Below are 21,673 nucleotides of genomic sequence, written 5' to 3' on the forward strand. Positions count from 1 at the left end.
ATCTTCACTCCAAGCCTTTAAAACCACAAGCAAATGTATTTTCAGCAAGGCCCTGCTAACTAAACCCATCTCAGCAGTTTCTCCAGGGCTGCACCTTGGTCCAGAAGTGAGACAAACTGATCCCTTCCTTCTTCAGCCCAGGGAAAGGATCCAAACCCAGCTCAGTAGCTCAGGCAGCCCCAAATAAACCCAATGCCACAAATGAGAGGTTGGCCTGGCTAAGCCTGGGCTTTCCCTCCTCTCCTTGTCATCTCCAGGCTTTCAGGGAAGTGTCTGAAGAGCAGATTTGTAACTCCAGGTGCACCAAACAAGCTGTATCAATGCCTTTTACCAAGAGGAGAAAGCTGAGTGGGGAATACAAGAGAATATGAATGGTTGAGAGCCCTAGCACCAACAGAACTCCTGGTTTGGGTCTTGTGGGGTTCAAAAAGCCCAGGAGGAAGATGGTAAAGATGGAAGATGGTAAAAAGCCCAGGATGGAAGAGGATATAGAGGTGATCTCTCTATATCCTTAATCAAAGATGTTTCTGTAGTGTTCTGAGAGGTTGCAGCAAAGTGAGTGGGTTTCTGAGTGCTCACCCAGGCAGTTTTGAAGGGGAAAACCTGGACCATGGGGATTCCCAGGGAGTCTGCACCCAAGCAGTGGGCAGGGCACACCACCAGGATGAAAAACAGGAATAAATTACTTCTATCCAGAGAGAAGCAACTTCTCCCCACAGCCCACAAAATCCAAGGAGAGAGAAGCAGAAAGGAAAGGCAAAGTGCTCCATTTCAGGGCAGAATCATACCTGCCATGCTCCCTGCTGGTGATCCAAGGGTGGCTTAATTAGACTGGCAAACAAGAGGAGGGTCCAGCACCGTGGTCACAAGGACTCTGGCCACCACCATCTTCCCCATCCAGGATTTTTTTTCCTCCCCTCAAACCCCAGTGCAAATTATGCTGGTGAGGATGTGAGTCCCTGCTCAGAAACCGCTTGCAAAGCACCACATTCCCCTGAAGATTTTGCACCTGCTGCAAGATGAAGATAAATTCAAAGGCACTGGTGTAAACACTCAGCAAACAGCCCCTCCAAACGCACCGTGTCTCCTTTGAAATATCATTTCCTCGTGTATTTAATTACTCACTGCTTTGTACACTTTCCTTTGCCTGCCCAAAAGACAAGGAGGGGGGAAAAAGCCCAACAAAACTCCGGGCTCAATTCTTCTTAATATTGGCAGTACTGCCTAAATTTAGGGGGGAGAAGAAAGAAAAAAAAAAAAAAAAGAAAAGAAAAAAGAGAAAAGGTGTGTTCAGAACACGTATGGATTTATGAGCAACACAAATATCCCGTGTTCTCAGTAATATGCTGTTTCTAAATCAGGCTCATAAATACATGCTTGGGAGATTAGTCTATAAAAAAAAAAATAAACTTTAATTACCCCCTCTTTATCAGCACACAGCCCGTGGTGTTAACCATATGTGGGTGTTAAACGCCAAGTGCTTTGCAATCTTCCCCACCCCCCAGGAGACAATGGCATCGCAGGGAACGCTCCGTGGCCACTCGGATATGGAAATGTATTCCCAGCTCCAAAGGAGGACGGGGCTGGGGAGAACAGCGAGTGCTGGGAGTGCTTAGCAACCCCTGCCGAGCTGTGCTGCATGCAGAGCACCCAGCTCGGGGACAGCAGCATCCCCTGGGGACACCCAGCCCAGCCCAGCCCAGCCCAGCCCAGCCCCGCCCAGGCCAGCCCAGGCCAGGCCAGCTCAGGGACATTAGCACCCCTGGGGGACAGCAGCACCTCTGGGGGACAGCAGCATCCCTGGGGGACAGCAGCATCCCCTGGGGACACCCAGCCCAGCCCAGCCCAGCCAAGCCCAGGCCGGGACAGGCCAGGCCAGGCCAGGCCAGCTCGGGGACATTAGCACCCCTGGGGGACAGCATCACCTCTGGGGGACAGCAGCACCCCTGGGGGACAGCCAGCCCAGCCCAGCCCAGCCCAGCTCGGGGACAGCAGCATCCCTGGGGACAGCAACACCCCTGGGGGGCAGCAGCCCAGCCCAGCCCAGCCCAGTTTGAGGACAGCAGCACCTCTGGTGAGAGCAGCACCTCTGGGGACAGAAGCATCCCCGGGGGACAGCATCACCTCTGGGGGACAGCAGCATCTCCCGGGGGACAGCCAGCCCAGCCCAGCCCAGCTTGGGGACAGCAGAACCCCTGGGGACAGCAGCATCCCCGGGGGACAGCCAGCCCAGCCCAGCCCAGTTTGGGGACAGCATCACCTCTGGGGGACAGCAGCATCCCCGGGGGACAGCCATACCAGCCCAGCCCAGCCCAGCCCAGCTCAGGGACAGCAGCACCTCTGGGGACAGCAGCACCCCTGGGGACAGCCAGCCCAGCCCAGCCCAGCCCAGCCCAGCTGACAGCCCCGGGATGCTCCCAGAGCCGCCGGTGTCGCTGCCGTGCCGGAGGAATGGGGCTCCTAAAGCTCCACCGCTCTGTTCCAGCAGAGGCTCGTTAATAGGACAGAGCGGCGTTTCCAGGACAGCGTCACACACAGACACGTCCCCGGGTGTCCTGCGAGGGGCACATCGTGTCCAATCAAGGCAAACGCCAATTAAGAGGAGCTGTGGTTGTTGGCAGGAGGCTCTGGACATGGAGCAGCCCTGCACGGCGAGGGAGCAGCACTGCCTGCCTCCCCTCCTGCCCTGCAGCCTCCTCTTCCTCAGCAGGATGGTCCCTCCGGGAAATGGGATGGGATGGGAAATTGGGATAGGAAATGGGGATGGGAAATGGGGATGGGAAATGGGGATGGGAAATGGGGATGGGAAATGGGGATGAGATGGAACGGGATGTGAAATGGGATGGGAAATGGGGATGAGATGGGATATTGAGATGGGACGGGATGGGATGGGAAATCAGGATGGGATGGGATTGGAAATTGGGATGGGATGGAGATGGCAGATCCTCCTTCCAGTCAGACACAGCTCTCCTGCACCATGACCCCACCATGCCTTCACACAGTGCCCCAGAGCCCCTTCCTTCTAAAGCAGAGGGATGTGGATGCAATGAGCCCCCCAGGCAGGGGGGAGAGCCCAGGCAGGTGTTTCATCACACACCATCTACACCACACCTGGTCCCAGCCTCTTCCTGAGGCATCTTCTCCACTGCAGTCCTGGACAAATCCCAGTGAAGGTGCCTAATGAAGGTGCTCACAGCTCCAGCCCAGCTCTGGGTCACAGCCTGGGTACCGGGCAGTCTCCAGCCTCATCCCAGAGTCAGCAGGATGTGGATCAGCCCTCAAGTGGCAGCTTTGCTTCCCCTGTGTTGGGGGAGACCCCTGAGGAGACCCCCCAAGGACACAGAGGTTGCACAGAGGAAGGGAATGAGGAAAGGAGGAGGAAAGGCAGCCACGCTGTGCAGCAGAAGGGTGAGATCAGTCGCTTCTCGATTTATAGGGGATTAGATCTTGCTGAGCACATGCTGAATCAGATTAATACTATTAACATTTATGAATTATCCTCTAGCAATTAGCTGAGACGTCCTCCAGCATAGCACAGGGAGAAAAGGCAGCCCTGGGCTGTGGGTCAGGGGGACAAGGGTGCCAAGGGGTGGCTGTAGGGAAGCTGGGGTTGGGCTGCTGGACCCCACAGCAAGGTCAAGGGCTCATTGACCGAGCTCCTGTGCATCCCAGTGAGCTCTTGTGCTCCTCCAGCAGCCTGAGCCTCGGCTCTTCAGGTGCTCCTGGAGTTATACAGCCTTATGTACTGAATAAATGTATTTGCTTCCTAATTATACAGCTGTTGGTGGTGCTCCCCCTTTGCTCTAAGGCATTGTGCTGCAGCTGGCAGAGAGACCTCAGCAGCAAACTCCACCCCAGAGGAGGAAGGGGGCAAAGGCAAAGCCTTGAAGGCTGGGCAAGGAATGAGCAGCTGAGGAGAGAGGGGGGAAATAGAGATGTCCAAAATGGCACAGGCTGAGATGCTGATCCACCAGCCCCATCAGCACCAGGGTCACCATGGGCAGATCCTCCTGCCCACATATCTTAGACCTTCTGGCACAGCAAAGGGAGGAAGAATTTGTGCAAACTCAATTTGCTCTCCTGGCACTGCTATATTTTTTTTTGCATTTCTCTAGGCAGGGACAATTAAAATCAATGAAGTCAGTTTTGCTTTCATGTTCTCAGTGCTGAATTGGTTGAGATAAAATCACATTAAAGAAACAGCTACATATTTAAAGGTAGATATTGCCTGCACTGGAATTTTCTTTCATGAAAATCAATGAAAGCACTTCTCCTGGAATTAAGGCCCGATCTTTTTTTTTTTTTGTTTTATACTCCAAATGAGTCCCAATTTTACAATATACAAGCACAAAGGCAAATCTGAGTGGAAGGTTTCATTTTAAGGAGAAGGGAAAGCAATTTTCAATACAGTGTAGCAAAAACATTATTCCTACAGGAAAAAAGAGGGGAAAAAAGTAATCATTATCTATGAAATAGTTTGTGTTGAGTCACAGCCCAGGGAGGATTGTGCTCAGCGAGCGAAGGGCTGGGCAGACAGATAAATTGATTTTAGAAATGAGGAGGAAAGAGAAGTGATGGAGGCCAGGGTGGCAGGGAGGGCTCAGGACCTGGCAGGAGATGTCCCAGGGGCCGGTGGCAAGAGATGTCCAAGGACTCAAGCTGTTCATCCTGGCTGGGCCTTCCCCACACACCCCACTGCCTGCTGTCCCACTGGCACGCTGCAGGCTGAGCTGGGACTGGGGAACTGGGCTGCAGCCTCAAAAAAAAAAAAAAGTCCCAAACCATCATTTGCCTCCATCCATTATTTTTGGAATAGATGCAAACTGACAGAACAGGATGAGAACACAAATCTCTGCTCTGCAGCAGCTCCCCAGGCTCGGGGCACATCCCTCCGTGCCTCAGTTTCCCCCTCCAGCCAAACATCACGCATGCGACATCCACCACCCTCTGCAGCCAGGAGACAAATCCACAGTGCCACAGGAATCCACAACCAAAAGCATCTTCATTTTCCAAGCAGCTCCAGCCCTCTCCCCCCTCCTGCCTGCATCCAGCTCCGTGTTTATGTTCAGCTTCCTGGGAAACAAGAGGCTCGTTACCATGCGGAGGGCGACAGCAGAGCGATTAGTGAAATTTGTTACCCACATGCTCTGAACAAAATTAAATTAAAAGTGCTGCTTTGCTGTCAAGATAAGGGCCAAGCCGGAGAGATAATTTTTCACTCTCAAACACTCAATTACTCGCTGAGGCTGTATCAGATACAATCGGAAAATAAATAAATAAATGGGAAGACCCGCACTGCCTCCAGGAACAGATGTAAAAGCCTTTATCTCCAGCGCAGTCCAGGGAAGTTAAAGTGCCTGCAGCTCCAGCAGCATTTACCTGCAGCCCCTGGTGCTGCCCAGCTCCAGCCTCCAGCAGCTCAGTACCCCTGGAATGGGCAGGGGCATGAGTGAACCCCCACACCTGTCACAGACACCTTTTATGAAAAATCCTTTCCTTAGGATTTTTCCTCCTGAGAAGTTGAGAGGCCTCAGGAACAAAATGTAACCAATGGTTATCTGCTGCTGTGGAATGCAACAGGTGCATCTGGGATTGGTCTCATGGGGTTGTTTCTCATTAATGGCCAATCACAGCCCAGCTGGCTCAGAGAGAGAGTCCAAGCCACAAGCCTTTGTTATCATTCTTTCCTATTCTATTCTTAGCCAGCCTTCTGATGAAATCCTTTCTTCCATTCTTTTAGTATAGTTTTAATATAATATATATCATAAAATAATAAATCAGCCTTCTGAAACATGGAGTCAGATCCTCATCTCTTCCCTCATCCTCAGACCCCTGTGAACACCATCACAGAGCCCTACAGCCACCAGTGATTAAAGGAGCAAAAAGGAGGCTGGAGCAACCCCAGCCCAGCTCCCCTGCACAGCCAGAGACCAGCAGGAATGGAGAGGGACTCAGAGTGGGTTTTATGGGCTGTTGCAGTGCCTCATTGCTCTGCAGGCAAAATAAGCCATCATGAAAAAGCACCACATTTGTTCACTCGCTGGAAAAGCAGCATCCATGACGGAGAGCAGAGAATGGTTGGGAAGAAGGAGCATCCCCCAGTGTCACACTGCCCTGGACATCACAGTGTGAGCACGGCTGTGGTGCTGGGGTGCAGCCTGCAGGGAGGGAGGGACCCTGGTGCTCTGGGGCATAAAGATCTGTATCATAAAATCACCTCATTCCTGACATTTGGGGATCTGCAGGTCACAAGGGAGCTGTGATGTCCCATCTGGGCTGCTCTTTCCTGCCCTCACAAAGAGCAGCACAGCTCCATGTGCCATGACCCAGCTGGGTGTGCACCACACAGGCTGACCTGTCCGTCTGTCCCTGCAGGGAGCAGCTCCATGTCCCTTCCTGAGGGATCCTAAAGGCTCTGTGTCCCTTCCTGAGGAATCCTAACAGCTCTGTGGCCCTTCCTGAGGGATCCTAAAGGCTCTGTGTCCCTTTCTGAGGGATCCTAAAGGTTCTGTGTCCCTTCTTAAAGAATTCTAAAGGCTCTGTGTCCCTTCCTGAGGAATCCTAACAGCTCTGTGTCCCTTCCTGAGGGATCCTAAAGGCTCTGTGTCCCTTCCTGAGGGATCCTATAGGCTCTGTATCCCTGAGGAATCCTAACCTGTCCATGCCATGGGCTGACCACGCGAGGAGGGGATGGACACAGGGCTGCCAGGAAGGGAGAAGCATCCCCAGGGACAGCCAGACAGCTCCAGACACAGACAGACCCATTTTTCCTTCATGGCCCTGGAAGCAGCCCAGATTGACATGTTTGCTTTATCCCCTTTTGTCCCCCCTTGATTGCCAGCAGCATCTCCCCCAGTCTGAAGGCGAGCCAAGCCTAAGGCAGAGCAGGGAGGCAATTCCCTGAGGAGCATGGAAGAGAGGAGTGATGTCCTGCCTGCAGCATTCACTCAGCTCCAGCGAGGCCAGAGGCAGCAGCAAAGAGAGCAGTACCCAAATTTCATTCTGCACCTCGTTTAGTTCCCCATGAAATAATAACTGCCTGCTGCCTCTGGAGATGGGAGAGGATCAAAGCCAAGCTTCCTCATATGTAGTAGACTCCGAATACCTAATATTCCGTTATAAAAGGCCTTGTTTTAACCACCAAATACAGAGGCAGATCAAAGCTCAGCTTCTCATTTCTCTAACAGCCCTCAGAAGGCTCCGCCAGGCAGCCCAGCACACGCACACACGGGGCTGACACCAATCCAAGGTACATAATTGAACTCTGCTAATTTGTCAAAACCATCACTGCATGCTGTGGAAACAGCCAGGTGCCTTGTTCACAGAGACCTCAGCTGAGGAGCATCCTAAAGCCATGTCCTGCCTTCCCTGGGGTGCAGGAGCATCCCAAAGCCATGCCCTCCCTTCCCTGGGGTGCAGGAGCATCCCAAAGCCATGTCCTGCCTTCCCTGGGGTGCTGGGGAGCTATGCAGGAAAACAGAGTGGGATTTTTGCCCCTTCCTCTTTTAACAGGCAATGCCAGGAGGGGTGAAGCAATCCCAGGCTCAGGGTGGTGCAGCTCGAGCTCAAGCAGACACCAGAGACAGATTGAGGACACTCCATGAGACACCCCAGGTGGGTGGACACTGTGCTGGGTGCCCTCCAGCATGCCTCAACCATCCCAGGAACAAAAGCATCCCTTTGCCTTTGCACCCCACGCTTTGTGTCTGGGTTTCCACAAACTCTGTCCCTGACCCCTGCTGGTTGGGGAGTGACACCAGGCCCAGACTCAGGGGTTTGGCAGCAGCTATGGGAACCTCCTGGCAGGTCCCAGGGGCTCCCAGCAGGTCACAGAGGCTCAGACTAGAGTGCAAGGGAGGGCAGACAGTCTGTGGGTCTCCAAGACAAATGGGCTTGGGGTGGCTCAGCCCCTCACAGGGTCTCCAGATGACATCATCACTTTCCCTGCCTCAGTTTCCCCCAGCCCAGCAGCATCTGCTGCACATTTCTGTCTAACAGAGCAGCTGCTCTGTGGCCTGAGAAAGCAGAGGGAGGTGCAGGAACCTTGCCTGTGCCTCCCCTCCAGCAAGGAGGGGCTCATTAAACTCACAGAATCCTCAATGAGATGGGTAGGGAGCTGGTACAGCCTTGCAGTTACAGTGCTGCTGCTTCCCCCACACCTTTCACTATTTGGTTTCACCAACAGGAAGGTGCTGCCTGTGACCAGGGAAACTCAGGGCTGCACAGTCACACCTGGAGCTGAATACATTTGCTGGGCACAGGGCAAACCCCACCCCAGAGCAAGAGGGATGGAGCAGGAGTGGAGTTTGTGCACAGGGCTCTGCCTCCTTGCTTTAGGGGGATTTTTGCTACTAATATTTTCCTCTCCAACTCAGAGTGGAACCTGACTGAACACATCCCACCCTGAAGCATCAAAGCTTTGATATTGCCCTGCTGGCCAGCGGGAGATGTGGATTCACATCCTTCCAACACTGTCAGGTTCTCTCTCACAAAGACTCAGCACTGGTGGAAGGTGCAATGACCGACAGCTCTGGGGACAGGAGCCATCTGTGCACCACAGCCAGAATGCAAAGAGGTTCCCACAACTCCTGGGACTCCCAGGGGAACAGGAAAGTGGAGCCAGCCCCCACAGCAAGCAGAGTCTTGTGGTGCACAAATCTGTTGTAAATCGGTTGGAAGAAAATCTGATTTCTGGAAATCCTCGAGGAGTTGTTGCTGAGGGTCAGCAGGAAGGAGCAAACCTTCTTGGACACTAAACCTACTTGGGGAAGCACAATGGGGATCAGCAAGAAGGAGCAAACCATCTTGGACACTAAACCTACTTGGGGAAGCACAATGGGGGCTTTATGCAAGACAATTCCCTCAGCCACCAGTGAACATGAACAAACCAGGTTCTCCCAGCATTGCTCAAACACAAAGGCAGATTTAACATTCCTGGCCCCAGCTGAGGGTCACTTCAGCCTCTGAGCACAGAGCTGTGCACAGCTTGACAGCCTCTCTCAGGACTTGTTTCACTTGGAAAAGCAATCTGAATTCCAGCTCCCTTGAGACTGCATGCCACAGAGCAGAGCTCACCCTGATCCGTCAAAGTGGAGAGGGAGGAGCTGGTGTGGGCACAGGCAGGGATTGTGGTGAAAAGGTGTCTCACTGAAGATCTGGGTGTGAACACAGCACTTCTTGGCATAAGCCAGCAATGCCTCTCCCAGCTCAAATCCCGGAGATGGGGCTGAGCCCAACAGCAAAGACCAAGACTGCAGGGGAAGTTCTCCTCTGCTTTACTCCTTACACTCTTCTGCCCTATAATTTCTCTGGGACTTTCCAAAGACATGGTAACATCAGTGTAAGGGCATCCCACAGCCCTAGAGGCTAGGAAGGTGAATGGTGCAGCATGCTGTGACCACAGAAGGTGCTGCCTCTTAGTTCTCCATGTATTCCTGCACTGAAAACCAGGCACCAGAGGCTCTGCTTCTCCTGAGCTGCCAGAACAAACTCTCCCTTGCTGAATATTGTCCTGTGGGAATGTCTCTCTAATCTGCCTTGCCAAAGCACTAGAGAACCTGCTGTCCTCCTTCTCCAGGAGACACAGGAGGCCACTTAACCAAGCTCAAATAAAAGCAAACCTGCACACCTCCTAAGTGGAAACTTCCCATGGCATCATCTGGGATCAATGCCTTGACAGTGCAAGTAATTAGGCTCAATCCTACAAAATCTTATCCGAGGAGAGAAACCCCAAGGAATCCCTCTCTTGGACCTGATAACTACCCAAAGGCACCAGCAACGGCACGCAAACCTGGCGAAATCAATAGGGGAAGATCATTGTAAGAATTAACTGTATCTGACGATGCATCCTTCTCTATTAGAGTTACAATCTCGTCCAATTATGGATCTTGGCTGAACTTGTAATTATGAGTTCGGTGCTACGACTTCCCACTACGCTATTGCTCTGCTTCCATGAGGGAGAGGAGAGTCAATGAAAGGATAATGGAAAATTCCTTTCAAGGATGTAGCGATGGCCAAATTTATCCAGGCAGGAGGGGAAGTACAATGGGGACTTTATGCAAGACAATTCCCTCAGTTAGCCCCCAGTGAACATGAACAAACCAGGTTCTCACAGCATTGCTCAAACACTAAGGCAGATCTAACAGGCAGCCCTGTGCGACGGCGCGAGGCAGCTCTGCCTCTTGAATTCCCTTCAAACCCAGCCATCAAAGCTGCCCAGGTGAACAACAGCTTATTCACAGGGAAAGAAAGGAATTCTTCCCATTCATCTGTTCCTTTATATTTGCCCTACAAGGAAGCTAAAACCAACAACCAAAAACCAACATAGACGTCAATAAAAATATCTTTGTACCCAACATCCAGTATGAGCCTTTTTCAAGAGACTTGCAGAGCAGTTGACCTCAAGGGGAATGGCATCAAGGCAGCCTTGTAAAGATTTATCTGCCTCTCATTAAAACACAGTTTTCCATACCTTCCCTGTGCCCTATCACTCCTTTCCCTAGTGGAAGCTGAAAAAACCCCAAACTTCAGTGACTTTTCCAAAGTACCCAAGGGCTGTCACAGCCTGCCCAGTATTCCTGAATAAGTCACTGAAAAAGCTACTCCAGCACCTGGGAAATTTGATCTCTGTACCAGCAGTGTTTTGGGACAGCTTATTTTGTCCATTTGCAACATAACAATTCCTTCCTCCTGTCACACAGGCACGAAGATGATCAGAGAGATGGAACACCTTTCCCATGAGGAAAAGCTGAGAGAGTTGGGATTGCTCAGCCTGGAGAAGAGAAGGCTTAGGCATGAATAACTGCAGCCTTCCAGTACCTGAAGAGAGCTGGAGAAGGACATGGAATGACAGGACAAGAGAAAATGGCTTCAAACTGACAGAGGACAGGGTTAAAAGGAAGTTTAAGCTTAAGCTTATTGGGAAAAAAATTCTTAACTGTGAGAGTGGGGATGCCCTGGCACAAGTTGCCCAGAGAAGCTGTGGCTGCCCCTGGATCCCTGGAAGTGTCCAAGGCCAGGTTAGACAGGGCTTGGAGCAACCTGGGATAGTACAAAGTGTCCTTGACCACAGCAGGGGGTGAAACAAGGTGATTTTAAGGTCCCTTCCAAACCAAATCATTCTGGGATTCTGATTTTATCATTTTCCCCCGAACACAGCTGTGTTTGCACCGCAACAGTTTAGGAAGGAACTCACGAATCCTCTCATCCTTTTCATCAAAAGGTCAGTTTAAACATGGTGATGATTTCTCTTGGTTCTAAAACACATTAAAAAAAAAAAAAAAAGGAAAAAAAAACCCAAACATGTAAAATTGAAGGCCCAGCCTTTGAGCAGGAACAAGTGCAGCGCACCCCTGTGCATGCGTGAGCTTATTCCCGTGTGCAACCATGGAGCTGATCAGAGGTGTTGAGGCAATTTCACATTCAAATAAACACACTGGAAGCATTTATGGGAATGGCTCATCATGGAAACAAATGGGGCCTCGTGCTGCTGCGGTGGGCACCGGCATCTATCTGGCTGCCGTGCTCTGCCGGGGCCCGGCTCCCTGCACTAAACAAATGGAGGGAGCAGACCCGCTGTGCAATTTTTAAATTGCTTCCCAATGGAGTTATTTCCCGACAGTGATTTTTCAAACCCAGCAGCAGCAGCAGCAGAACTCGTCCTCTCCTCCACCAAACGGCTCGGGCTGAGCATCCCGAAAAAAATGACAAAAAAACCGATATGGTGTGATGTGACGAGAGGAAATGTGGACACTAATTTCAAACTCCAGATGATATTTCAGTTTCTTGGCTTCTCTAACTCACAAAAGAGCCTAAAGGGACTTGGGTCGACAAATCCCTGCCCCAACTCTCGTTTTAAATTTGTTCTTTTTAATTGCCTTTGTGCCAAGTGGAAGGCTGGGCAATTTTCATCCAATGAATGTTTTGCATGGGAAATAAAGGGCAGAAAACAGGAGTTTGGAGCAACGAATTGCCAGGGTAACTATCCCTGACAGCTACATCAGTGCCAGGATGAGGACAGACACAACCACTCCCCACTGGTGCAGCTTTGGGGAAGTGCCAGGGCATGTGGAGGGTAACTGATATTAGAAACCATCAAAGAAACCCAGAACCTCAGCAACATCACTGGGAAATGGGATTTATGGGAAATGGGATTTATGCTCCTGCATGGTGCTGCATCACACAACCAGCACATCCTGGGATGTGCTGACCACCACAGACTGCTATGGCTGTCCTTTAGACTCGGGCAGTACCAGACACCATCACCCATGGGACAGCCAAGGTGCTCAAGCCTTTCTTTTCCCCTAACAGCAGTGTGCAGACACAGGTGTGACCGTGGCTTCTGTACCTTTGCTTCGCCTCCGGCTCCGGTACTGCTCCGTGTAGAAGGTGAGCTGGGTTTCATCGTCTGCCTCTGAGCCAGAGTTGCCTTTGGCACGTCCAAACCCAATCCCACCTGCAGGCAATAGAGAGGAAAAAAATCAGTCCTGGCAGCTGGGATGCTCAGGAGCAGGTGGAGCCAGGAGCTCTTCAGCAGAGCTGAGGATTTGGCCAGCAACCCCCGCTCCTTGCTAAGGTTCTTTGCTTGGGGTCACCAGTAGTGATCAGGAACTTTTACCATTCATGATTTCATTTCACCATTCATTATTTCATGCTTGGGGTCACCCGTAGTGATCAGGAACTTTTACCATTCATGATTTCATTTTACCATTCATTATTTCATGCTTGGGGTCACCCGTAGTGATCAGGAACTTTTACCATTCATGATTTCATTTTACCATTCATTATTTCATGCTTGGGGTCACCCGTAGTGATCAGGAACTTTTACCATTCATGATTTCATTTTACCATTCATTATTTCATGCTTGGGGTCACCCGTAGTGATCAGGAACTTTTACCATTCATGATTTCATCAAAAATCAAGACCCCACAGTGCCTATAGTGATGTGAATATAAGAAGACACATTCTACCCTCAGAAATAAAAACACCAATATATTTCAAGGGACTTAGAAAGAAAACCCCTGAGTGTGACAGCTGCTCTCCCCAAGGACACCTGCATGGTGAAATGCAGTGAAATTTAGCAAACCCAGCAAGGACAAATGGTACAGGGGGAATACAGCCCTTGGAGGGCACCCAGGACCCTCTTGAGGGTCTTTTCTGCTCCTCAGCACCCAATTTGGTCCATCTGCTCCCCTAGTTTGTTATCACAGCAGCAGTCAGGACTGACAGGAGCAGGGCTGACCCATGGTTCACCCGGCCTCCTCCTCTCCATTTATGGTGTGGGATGCAGCAGGAGCCCAGCTGGCTCCATCCCCAGACCCACCAAGAAGCAATGGATACTTAAAAAGCACCACAGACTCTAATTGGCAGAAGTCCTTCAATCTTTGCAGAGCTTAAAGAAAAGAGGCCTCTGGGGGTTGACAGTGGCCCTTTAAACTGCCATTAAAATATTTTACTGTTTTTAAAAAATCTTTTATTCTAGGCAGCAGTGCAATTTCCCCATTTCTTGGCAGGAGAACAGAAAATGAGCGGTGCCTTCTGCCCTCTGAAATCCTCAATCACGGCGATGAGAGGCGGCTGGCAGGAGCCAGAGGGACGCCAGGAGCTCAGCACGTGGCTCCTGCCCTGGCCATGCCCTGCCCTGGCCAAGCAGTGCCCTGCAGGGCAGGAAGGGGCTCTGCTGGCTCCTTTCCTCCTGAGAGCAGCAGGAAGGGTCACTGCTTGCACACAGCAGCATTTAGTGCTTGGGCAGGGGGCTGGGGGGGGTTAAAGATCCCAAACCATGACCCATCATCAACCCCTCTTCAGCCACAAACACCACAAAAACCAGCCAGAGCCATGATACACCCACACCGAGGGGTTTGAGAGACACAGCAGAGTGCTAAGACCAATAAGCATTATTTGCATGAGTGAGGAAAATCTTAATTAACCTGGGCTTCTAACGCAGGCCTTGGGCAACCAGCCAGGGCTGCAGCCCTGCTGCAAATCCCCTTCTCACTGAGCAGGGGCTGCTGCAGGGGCCAGGGCTGGGGACAGACACCAGTTACGGGAGAGTCCCCCACTGCTGAGAGCTCAGCACTGTGACTGTGTCCACAGCGGTCCCAGGATGAGGGAAGAGACGAGGATCTGACTCCATGTTTCAGAAGGCTGATTTATTATTTTATGATATATATTATATTAAAACTATACTAAAAGAATAGAAGAAAGGATTTCATCAGAAGGCTGGCTAAGAATAGAAAAAGAAAGAATGAATAACAAAGGCTTGTGGCTCAGACAGAGTCCGAGCCAGCTGACTGTGATTGGCCATTAATTAGAAACAACCCCATGAGCCCAATCCCAGATGCACCTGTTGCATTCCACAGCTGCAGATAACCATTGGTTACATTTTGTTCCTGAGGCCTCTCAGCTTCTCAGGAGAAAAGAATCCTAAGGAAAGGATTTTTCATAAAAGATGTCTGTGACACAGCACAGCCCTTGCCCCTGCCTGGAAGAGGGACCTGGACGCTGCCTGTGCAGGCAGGACATGGCACATCCCTCTGTCACCTTCCCATGCACCAGAACTGGCTCCTTTTGCACAGGCAGATGGCTGGGGTGGACAGAGGGAGCCCCTTTGGTGCTCTATGTGCTGTCACACCTATGAAAAATGTGTATTATATGATTGGCTTTTCGCAAATATTAAAATGAATATTATATGTGTTGTGTTAGAAAGTAATGCTGTATTTATTCTCTTAAGTAGAGTGTTAAATATAGTTTTAGGTCATAACATAATGTTAAAATAGAAACTATGCTATATAGGATACTTTTGTTTTGTAAAGAAAGGACTTGCAGCGAGATAGCAGCCACAGGACACCTAAATCTTTCAGAGAAAAAGAATTTATTTCCTTCTTATCAGAAGAAATGAACTTCTTCCCGCCTCGAAGGTGCTGTCGGGAGTCAGAGGAAGAAGTTGAGGATGACCAGACAGAATCCTGTGTTTGAGTGGAATTTATGCATCATGGATGAGGTGTATGAATATGCAACAGGCTGTTGTTTTTAAGGATTAATCCTCTGTTAATGTGTGTCCTTTTTTGGGCTCTTTCAGGCTCGTGCTGCCCAGAAAAAGCTACCCAGACGCCCATAACTCTTTGTTTCTATTGTCTCATATTGTCCTAATTCAAATTGTCCAAATTATTATTACTCTAAGTGCATTACTATTTTTATAACCATTCTATTACTATTAAACTTTTAAATTTTTTTAAAAAACAACAAGCGATTGGTGTTTTTCACCCTGCCCTGTGAGGTGAGCAGGCAGCTGGCACAGGCAGCAGCCGCTCTGCCAGCCACCGGCCCAGCCCCCTCCGGCCACTCTGCGTTTGTGTGCCGGCTGCGTGCCCGTGATGGATGGAGCTGACATGTTAAATTACTCAGGCTGGATGTCTTCAGAGAGCTGGTGACAGCGATATTGCATTTTCTGATTACCCAGCGCTGAGCAGGATGTATAAATACAGCAGTTGTGAGACCCGAGCCTGCAGAGGAAACGTCTCCTCTGACCCAACACGCAGTGCCAGGGGTCAGCCTGGCAACACCAGCCTGGGGCACACACCAAGGATGTGCCTTCACACCTCTGGGCCATCAAGGATGCTGGAGCACATCTTGGTGGTGGCTTTGAGGATCTCAGAATGCAATCTGGAGGACACAGGGACACTAATCCTCAAGTAATCCTGCCATGAACCTGATTTCATGTTTAACTGGCCCCAAAATCTGACCAAATTAGCCCAGTGAGACATTTACAACTGGGGCAATGCCTCCTTTTCCAGGTCCATTACCAGCCTTGGTCACAGGCTGCTCACCAGGGCACAGGGCTGAGAATAATCATGATGGGGCCAAGGATGCTCATGGCAGAGAGCACCCATGAGCAATTACTGATAAACAAGGACAGCATCCAGGTAAAGCCAAGCAGTCCTGCCTGGTCAGCATTCCCTTTCCTTCAAAAACAGGGAGAAAAACACCCAGGAGCAGAAAACTAAAAGACCCTAATCACTGCAATCAGTCACAAACTGGAATAAGATGCTTTACAGGCAGAGGACAGGGAAATGGCAATTTTGAAGGGCTGGGTACCAGTAATGCATTGGCAACTCTCTGCAGCAGCTCTCACAGGGAGATACACCCTCTTTACCCCCAGTTTACTCCTGCTTTTGAGACTGGAGAAAAAACAAAGCTCCCCTTCCTCACCCAACCCATCTCCTGCCCAGCTGGTTCAGCAGGCAGTGGGGCAGGGGAGCTCAAGGAAGATGCTCTTGTTTCTAATCCTGTTTGCAGATTTACAAGCTCGTTAATCCCTTCAAATAGATCTCAGCTCAGGCAGGAGCCGGGGCAGGGTGCTTGTTCTGAGTGCAGCATTAATTTAGTGGGGAGCAAGGAGGGGTGCCAAGGCAAACACCTCGTTATGGTGTAATTAAAGACAGTCCCGTTAATGCAGAGTGGGGATAGGGAAATAAAATTCAGGAACCAGAGTCATCCCCAACGACTTTTTGTTAGCTGAAGCCATGTGAATACTTTTAAAGTGAGATGTTTGTCTTTAAAGAGGACATAAAGAACAAACATGACGTTTTTAATCCTTTCCCTGAACCCGGGAGGTCGTAGAACATCTCAGGGAAAGAGCTATAGACGTAAAAGGAATCAAAACTGAGGTAAAATAAAGAAATAAGTAACAGTAGCTGTTTGGATAACTCCTATCTGAAGCCAAGCTGACCTCAGCTGCTTAATCCTGCAAAGTTGGATGTTCTAATAGAAGTGGAAGCTTAGTTTTGTCCCCAGCAGTGCCACCTTGGGTGACATCTTTGTGATCCCTCTACTCTGCAGCCACTATCAATGGAAAAACGATTCTCTGCTTCATTTTCCTCCAGAAAAAGGGCAAATCCCTGTACATAGCACAGAATTAAAGACCCACAACTCCCCTCATTGACCACGTTGGGTTCACCCCATTCTGTGCTCACTCACCCCATGCAGTGTTGCCTTCTGGGGGTTCAACAAGGCCCTCTGTTCCCAGGCTTCCCAGGAAAATCTGGGTGAGGAATGCCCTCCCCAGCACAGCACGAAGAGCTGGCAGGGCAATGCAATTAGCTAAGTGGAAATTTTCAGTTCAATTAATTTAACTCTGAAAAGAGCACCAGAAAACTGACCAAAAAAAAAAAAAAAAAAAGCAGCTAAATGTGGTCAGAGTGGTCAGAGAAAGGTAAATTAGATGCAGATTTAAAGAGAAAAAAAATAAATACACAAACATTTTCTTTTGAAACTTAGTCAACCCCAAAACCATAAAAGTATAAAGAAAAAAAAGCCCTTTAAAACAAAGCATCCTGTGGCAGGGGGTATGGTCACACACACTGGCTTCACATACAGCTGAGAAAACTCTTCCTCCTCCCCAGTCTTCCCTCTTCCTTCTGTCTCCACCCAGAACACTCCACCAGTGCAGGAGGTGCAGCAGCCAGGTGACAGAGCCATGGGCTTCCACTGGGAAAATCTGGGATCATGCTGATCCCAGACAGCAGCCCTTGCACAGCCTGAAGGGTTTTATTTTCACCAAGGAGCAACTCAAAGAGCTGGACATGATATTGTGACTCAGGTGAGGTGAAAGCTCCCAGGTGAACTCCAGCAAAACCTCACCAGCAAAATGTGACACTCCACAGGCACCACAGGACAGTCAGACAGGGCAAGGTGAAAGCAGAGGTGTCCTGGCAAAAGCAGGGACCACAGATGAGCCCAGCTGAGCCTCAGCTCTCCTCCCTCAGGGAGCTTTGGCTAACTTAGGACACAGCCAAGACCTCCACAGCACAAGAACTGCATCCCTGGTAGGCAGCACATCCCAATGAACAGCACATGGTGTCTCGGGAGAAGGACCATTATGGGTTATTTCTTCCCAAATCCAGAGTGTTTTTAAAGCCCTGCCCCAGGAGAGGGCACCAGACCCCCTCTCTGAGCACAGCAGCCACCCCCAAGGGCACCTCCCAGCCCGGGGCTGGGCACACAGCACGGGCCAAGGCGGGGATGCTCCGGGGCTGCATTTCAGGATCAGTAAACGCTCTGGAATGCAGCATCCCTCCCTCCCTCCAGGTCTGCCAGCCCTCAGCTGAGATCTCTTCCTTCCAGCCCTCCCCTCCCACCCTCGGCTCTCTCCATCCTCGCTCTCCCTCAATTATTTATAAGCTCTGAATGTGCTTCACTCCATAGAAGTGTTTAGGGAGAAAGGTTGTATGAAAGAGTCATTAGACAAAATAAAGTTATATGGCATTGTAAATAGAGAGGGTGATGTGGTTTGGTGTTTTGTTTTTGTTTTTTTTTTAAGTCAATCTACTTGGGGAAACAGCACCTTTCCCAGAGCTGCTGGAAACACTCAGGGCTAAATCAGATTTAATGAGGAGCAATGGGCAGCAGCTTATGCACACTCAGAGCAGGGAAGGAAAACAAGGCAAAGTTTATCCCAGATTTGTTTCCCTCGAGCTGGGGATCAGGTTTGGATGGTTTATCCCATCCTTCTGAAGGAGCAGCACTCGGAAACCCTTTCAGGGCCTTTCCATAGAGGAGGAAATCCTTCTGCTGCGTGCAGTTCCTGCAGGGAGCGTGCTCCAGCTGTAGGGCTTTGATGAGGTTAAACATTAATTAAATCAAACCACAAGAAAATAATTACACACATGCATCCATCAGGCTGACTTGTCACTACTCAGAAAGAAAGTTGGATGCAAACTCCATCAGTGGAACTGTCACGAGGCTGTTAGGAGGAAATGAATGGATCCCAAATGGACAATTTCATTTAAGGGGAGGAAAAAACAACTCTCATGGATTGCAATGGATTAATGAGGCAAAGGGTTTATGCTTGCAACTGGATGGGAAATGTAAACATCCCGAGTTTTGTGGTATCATCCTTTGCCCTGAGGGGTTGTTTGCACTCCAGCCTGCCAGAGGCACAGGTAACCACAGGCTGTAAAAACAAAACCTCCAGCACAGAAGAAGCCAGAGAATGGGCAGGGAATGGCATGGATCAGCGCAGCAGCAGCACCCAGCCACCACCTCTACAAGGAAAAACAAATTTAAATTAAGAGGAAAAAAGGATGGATGGGATGGGGGTGTGCAGAGCGAGATCTCCACTAGAGACACTGGCACTACCTGGCTTTTTGGGGATTTCTGGGGACTGAGAGCTTAAAATCTCTTTCTTAGGATGTGCTGGTGAGGGATGCCTGTGGCTGGGAACTCTGGGAGTCAGAGTCCCCTCCTGAAGCCCGTGGGGCACCTTCTGCCTCAGGCTCCTCATCCCTCACAGACTCTGGGTACAAAACAATCTCATTTTCTCATGCTGAGGAAATCAGTGGGGAGAGATGGAGAGAAACCAAGGGTCCTCTTGCCCTGATAACCACTGACTTTCCCATGGTCACCAATAGGCAGAGGAACCCTGGAGAGGTGGGAAATGGGGTGGGGATGTCTCCAGAGGCTGGGGACAAGCAAGGCTGGCTCAGGGCCACACTCTGCTCCCACTCAGCCAGAGGCTCTGCCTGCAGCTGGGCACTGTGCCTCCTCCTAAACTCAGCTGCAAGGATTAACTGACTTGTTCCATTAGTGACCGAAAAGCCTCTTACCTCCAGTTCAAAAATGAAATAAAAATACACACAAAAGAAAAAAAAAAAAAAAAAGAAGAAGAAGAATAAAAAGGAGGCTGGAGCAGGGAATCAGGGAAACTTTCCCTGACAGTCTCCATGGACCCTAGAGCACCTGCACCCACACTAAAATCCAGAGATGTGTATTTGAATAACTACTAGAAAACAAACCAAATAATTTAAAGCAGTTAAAGAGTCAGAACATTTTCTTCACACCAAGTAAATAATTTATGGGCAGAGCTATAATAAAAAAAAAAAGCCCTCTCCAGGCCTGTATCGCAGGAAAACATATCAGGAATAAAAGATCACATTTCAGACTCATAAATAAATGAAAAACAAAGGGTTTTTTGGGGGGTTTTCTGGTGTTTTTTTTTTAAGAATAAGAATAAGAATAAACAGAAAGGAAAGTATTTCCTTCCCAGCTCCCAGAGCTGACACAAAGACCCTCAGTGCACTGGGCAGATCATGGCCAAGGGACCTTCATCCCCATCACCCCTGAAGGGATCTGATATCTCCTCCTCCTCCAGAGATGGAGACCTGGATCCAAACCCTTGGCACAGCCTTTTGTGTGGTACAGCCTTTAGACCCATGAATGCTGTGCTCCCACTCTCTTTGCAGCTCCTAAAGCCCCCAAGCTCTGGGAAAGCAGAAAGAAGAGATGTCCCAATAATGGGAGTGACAGCCAAAATGAATTTCGCCCTTTCATGAAACTAAAACCTGACAAGAAACTGTTTCATTGTGTTTCAGCTGGGGCAGCTGACAGGGACTCTGAGCTTGCAGCAGGATCCCTTGGAGGGGATATGATGTGACACAACTCACAGGCACCTCCACCAGCCCGCCCAGAGGATCCGTGTGGGGTTTCTCCCTATCTCACCCCATCACAGAGGAGCTCTGGTGTGCCCTCTTTCAGCAGTGAGGATGAGGAGGCTCCCACCTTCCTCCCCAGCCAAGCGCCTCTGGCCATGGCTGATGCCTTGGAGTGGCTGCCTAGAACCGAGGCTAGACAAGATTAAGAGAATTAAAGTAGGTTTTTGTGGTAATTTCATATCCTCTGAACAGAGAGAGGCATAGTTCTCCCAGGATTTTAGAAGCTGTGGGGAACTTAGAAGAATTCAAACAGTTATTATCTCTCTTTCTGTAACCATTGTTTATAGATATAATTCTCCAGAGTGTGTTATTCATGGTTCACCAATAGTGTGACAGAAGATTCCTAAAGGCCAAACAGGTCTTAGGACCACCATTGTTTCTATAAGAAATGTAGATTTCTAATAATAAAGTGTCTTTCCATGCCTTCTGATGATGGAGTATACATCACCTTTGGCTGTCCCCGATACCCCTTTGGTGATAGGTATTTATGAAAGGCCTTCAACAGGGACACCTTGGGCAGTCAGAAGCCTCCCAGAGGCTGCACCCAAGATGGACAATGGTCACAAGTTTTTCAGACAGATACAAGTTTAGTCTATTTGCATACCAGGCATTAATCTTCCAGTTACAGCTTCAGTTAATGAAATCATACACCCTCAATATACCCCCAATTCACTTTTGTTTATACTTTTTGTGGCCTGAGCTGTAGGGTGTCCTTGGATCTCAGGCTTAGAAGGATTGCTTTGGCTGACCAAAACATGAAGACAGTTGCCAACACTTCATGTGGAGCGTGGGAGATGGTGTCAGGAGTGGTGGGGCTGGGATGCCTTGGGAGAGCTCCCCAGTTTAGGTTACAGTGAGAAGTTGGAGCATTCTCCCAGGGTTCCCTGCCCCTCAATATAAATGACATTCTGTTGTCATTGTTCCCTCCCCACTTCCAGAATGTTCTATATTCCCGGATTCCCCACTGGTCCTCCCCAGAACACACACCCTCCCTGGTCCCTCATTGGCCAAAGCTCTATCACCCCACCGTGACCCCTCCTCCCGTCCCTAGACCCATTGGTGTGTTCGTGTCCTGACCACTCCTACCCTGCCCCAGTTATAAACCCTGGACCCTCTCTTGTTCTTGGCTCTTCATCCCTGCATCCTTTCATTGTGGTTATCCTCCTGCCCTGTCCTGGACCCT

General features: G+C 49.9%; 1 protein-coding gene across 1 annotated transcript in view; it reads right to left on the bottom strand.

Annotated features, from left to right (window-relative positions):
• The window catches only part of ASTN2 (astrotactin 2), a 351,752-nt gene that overhangs the window by 228,513 nt on the left and 101,566 nt on the right, over positions 1-21,673 (bottom strand). Inside the window, exon 5 of the mRNA XM_066563103.1 lies at positions 12,347-12,454. Within this exon, the coding sequence (XP_066419200.1) occupies positions 12,347-12,454 (108 nt within the window). The remainder of the gene's footprint in view (positions 1-12,346; positions 12,455-21,673) is intronic.

This window comes from Molothrus aeneus, chromosome 19, assembly GCF_037042795.1.
Source record: "Molothrus aeneus isolate 106 chromosome 19, BPBGC_Maene_1.0, whole genome shotgun sequence".
NCBI lineage: Eukaryota > Metazoa > Chordata > Aves > Passeriformes > Icteridae > Molothrus > Molothrus aeneus.